Genomic DNA, 3,445 nt, shown 5'->3' on the forward strand with positions numbered 1-3,445 from the left:
AACAGGCCCAGTTGTGGGACAGTGTGGGATGGCCTGTGGTGCAGATGGCCAAGGGTGCTGGCCAGGCTAAAAGGCCCTCATAGAAATGAGGTCTTTGCCCCCTTGGCTATGGCTGATGTCCCTGCAGAGGCCTCAGAGGAGACACATTGTCCTCACGGCCATGGAACATCATTGCCTCCTTGAACTCAACCTAGGGAGGCATCCATGTGTCCCACCCCTATCCTACCCTTGGAATCACACTCCCCACATCCCATGTAAGAGCCCTGAGACACAGGTGAGGCTCAGGATCTCCCTGCCCAGGGGCTGGGGTTTAGTGCTTGGCATTTCTGCTTCATCAGACCAAGCCAGGGTGTCCTCAGCATCAGAGCTGCCTGCGCTTTGCCTGTGTTTGTCCTCATGGCCTCCACTTGTGAGGTGTAAGATGTCCATGGGGGGCTTTGTCAGTATTGGTTCACAGTAGGGCCCATGAATGCTTCCAGGCACTTTGGGCATTAGGTCTGACTTTGACATTTTGAGAGGTTTCTTCACTCTCCTCTTGGTATCTGAGGTCTGTGGACTCAGAAGCAAATATACTGTGGGGCTCATGAAAATACAAAAAGCCTTAAAAAGCACATCTCTTTAAGTGCTTTTCAAAAAAAATCCAGACCTCTACCAATAACTGGATTGCAGTAAGGTATTTAATGATGAACAGTTCAAAGAAATATTACAACAGAGGATATTTTCCCTTCACCAGTATTTCCTGCCATGGCTCAGTTTACAGAAGGAGTGACAGCAGCATTCTGCGATTGATATCAGTCTCCTAAGGAGATCTGGACAGGCAGGAAGAGCAGTCTCTTGAGATCCAACCCGGTCTGGAAAATTTTGCTATTCCCCAAGAGAAGCAGTTCCCTCACTGACCTCCTGGGACTCCCAACACTTTTCCTGGTATCATCTCTGCTCACAGGCACAGACAGATTTCTCTGACAACAAACAGCAGTTAAATATGACACAGTTTAATAACCATGAAATCTCCCTCCTCAGCTGCCTGTTACGGCCAAGCAGCGTGTGAAGGGGGTCAGCTTTCAGAGGAGATTCTCTTCCAGAACAGTTTTAACCAGATACATAGAAAGGTCACTTATCAACTCTCTGGAGCTCAAAGCAGAAACCAGAGAGATGAGCGGCATTTGAATGACCAAAGAGCAAGTGAAGGTGGAATCCTGTGATCAAAGTAAAGTGCAGACATCCAGCCAGTCTGCTGAAAAGATGTCCTTAGGCATGGCTGTGACATCAGGAGAGGTGGAAACACCTGAATGATGAGGGAGACGAAAGAGACACACTGGTGGTGATGGAAGTACAGGGGAAGGGGAGTGTTTCTTCTGCTGCCATGTCTGAATCAATCAAGACCAGGAGATACTGCATGAGGAATGGGATGAACGTGTTATTACATCAGAGACAAAATAGAAGGAGAAAGCCCCACAGCACCTAAAAGTCCCTACTAAATACTGACTGGTCCTAATGTGAGTTACATGACCAGCGATATACAGAAGAAGATGAACAGTTTGTTGCTGCTTAGAAACATCCAGTCATCAGTTTCCACATGGCATCCTTGAGCTCCTGGTTCCTCATGCTGTAGATGAGGGGGTTCACTGCCGATGGAACCACTGTGTAAAGTAAAGCCAATACCAGGTCCAAAAAAAGGGAGGAGATGGAGGGGGGCTTCACATAGGCAAACACGGCAGTGCTGACAAACAGGAAGACCACGGCCAGGTGAGGGAGGCAGGTGGAAAAGGCTTTGTGCCGTCCCTGCTGCGAGGGGATCCTCAGCACAGCCCTGAAGATCTGCACATAGGACACCACAATGAACAAAAAACACCCAATACCTAAAAAGACAATGACCACAATGGCTCCAATTTCCTTGAGGTAGGCATGTGAGCAGGAGAGCTTGAGGATCTGGGGGATTTCACAGAAGAACTGGTCAACAGCATTGCCATGGCAGAGGGGAAGGGAAAATGTATTGGCTGTGTGCAGCACAGCATTGAGAAACCCACTGGCCCAGGCAGCTGCTGCCATGTGGACACAAGCTCTGCTGCCCAGGAGGGTCCCGTAGTGCAGGGGGTGGCAGATGGCAACGTAGCGGTCATAGGCCATGACAGTGAGAAGACAGTACTCTGCAACGATCAAAAATGAAAAGAAAAAGAGTTGAGCCACACATCCTGTGTAGGAAATGGCCCTGGTGTCCCACAAGGAATTGTCCATGGATTTGGGAACAGTGGTGGAGATGCAGCCAAGGTCAAGAACAGAGAGGTTGAGGAGGAAGAAGTACATGGGGGTGTGGAGGTGGTGGTCACAGGCTATGGTGATGATGATGAGGCCATTGCCCAGGAGAGCAGCCAGGTAGATGCCCAGGAAGAGGCAGAAGTGCAGGAGCTGTAGCTCCCGTGTGTCTGCAAAGGGCAGGAGGAGGAAGTGGCTGATGGAGCTGCTGTTGGACATCTGCTGCCATCAAGTGTATTGACCTGTCCAAGGAGGAAAAGGCACTCTTCTTTGAGGAAAACCTCTTCCAATTCACATTGACTCTCTCTATTGAGGAAGACTTTTGGGAGGTCCCTTTTGGGAGATCTGCTTTGTGCTGACTTGAGTGTGTCACTGCTGGGAGGAGGGTCAGCTGTGAGCTACTGAGTAAGTCCTGCCTGGCAGCAGTCAGTAAATAGAAGGATGGTGTGATCTCAGACTAAATCCCCTGTGGATAGGAATGAGCTTTTCAGCACTGTCACTCCAATTTCACCCAAGGCCAGAGCAGAGCTTTGAAGCTTTGGTTTTCTCCTGCCTGTACCTGAGACAGTTTGTTCTGTCAGAACTGCCTGACATTGCTGCTGCAGTGCCAGTGAAACCTTCCCCTGAGTGCAGAGTGGGGAGAGCTGCTGTGTCCATCAACCCTGGTCTCAGCTGCCCTGTGCTGGACGCTCTGTGATCACACCCTGATGTTCCTGTAGAATATCAGTGTCTGCACTGCAGGGGATATCAGGGATGTCCCAAATCCCCACTGCCAGGGCATTTCTGGGACTAGCTCCTTCTTTCTCTTTCCTAGCCAACGTCTCCGCTGCCTGGTGCTGTCCCTGGAGCTGCTTCTCTTTGCCCATGTCACCTCCTGCTCTGTGCTCACAGACCACATCCAACCTGTGCTGTGCTCAGCTCTGCTCTGCAGACCCCTCCTGGCATCAGGGCACTGCCCTGGGAACCTCTGTGTGTGCAGGGATCAGGAAATCCTCTGATGTGGACATTCTTGAGGGGAGAAATTAGTTCTAATAAACATCACTCAGCACAGCCCACAGGAGAGGAAAATTCAAAGCAAAGATTCTGCCTGTCAGGAAATAGTTTCCTTGATGTTGTTCTTCAAATTCCTTTTTTAATATCTCAAGGATCATCTCGAGCTGGGAGCAAAGCTGACCCAGACAGCACTGTCTTA

General features: G+C 50.0%; 1 protein-coding gene across 1 annotated transcript; it reads right to left on the reverse strand.

Moving 5' to 3' along the window:
- Positions 1 to 1,548: 1,548 nt before the first annotated feature.
- LOC311204245 (olfactory receptor 14A16-like) lies at positions 1,549 to 2,472 on the reverse strand (the record flags this gene model as incomplete). Its single annotated transcript, XM_084280697.1, has 1 exon — positions 1,549 to 2,472. The coding sequence occupies one exon, from the start codon at positions 2,470 to 2,472 to the stop codon at positions 1,549 to 1,551; it is 924 nt and encodes a 307-aa protein (XP_084136823.1).
- Between the last annotated feature and the right edge of the window lie 973 nt (positions 2,473 to 3,445).

Source organism: Gallinula chloropus (assembly GCF_964237585.1).
Source record: "Gallinula chloropus genome assembly, contig: HAP1_SCAFFOLD_370, whole genome shotgun sequence".
NCBI lineage: Eukaryota > Metazoa > Chordata > Aves > Gruiformes > Rallidae > Gallinula > Gallinula chloropus.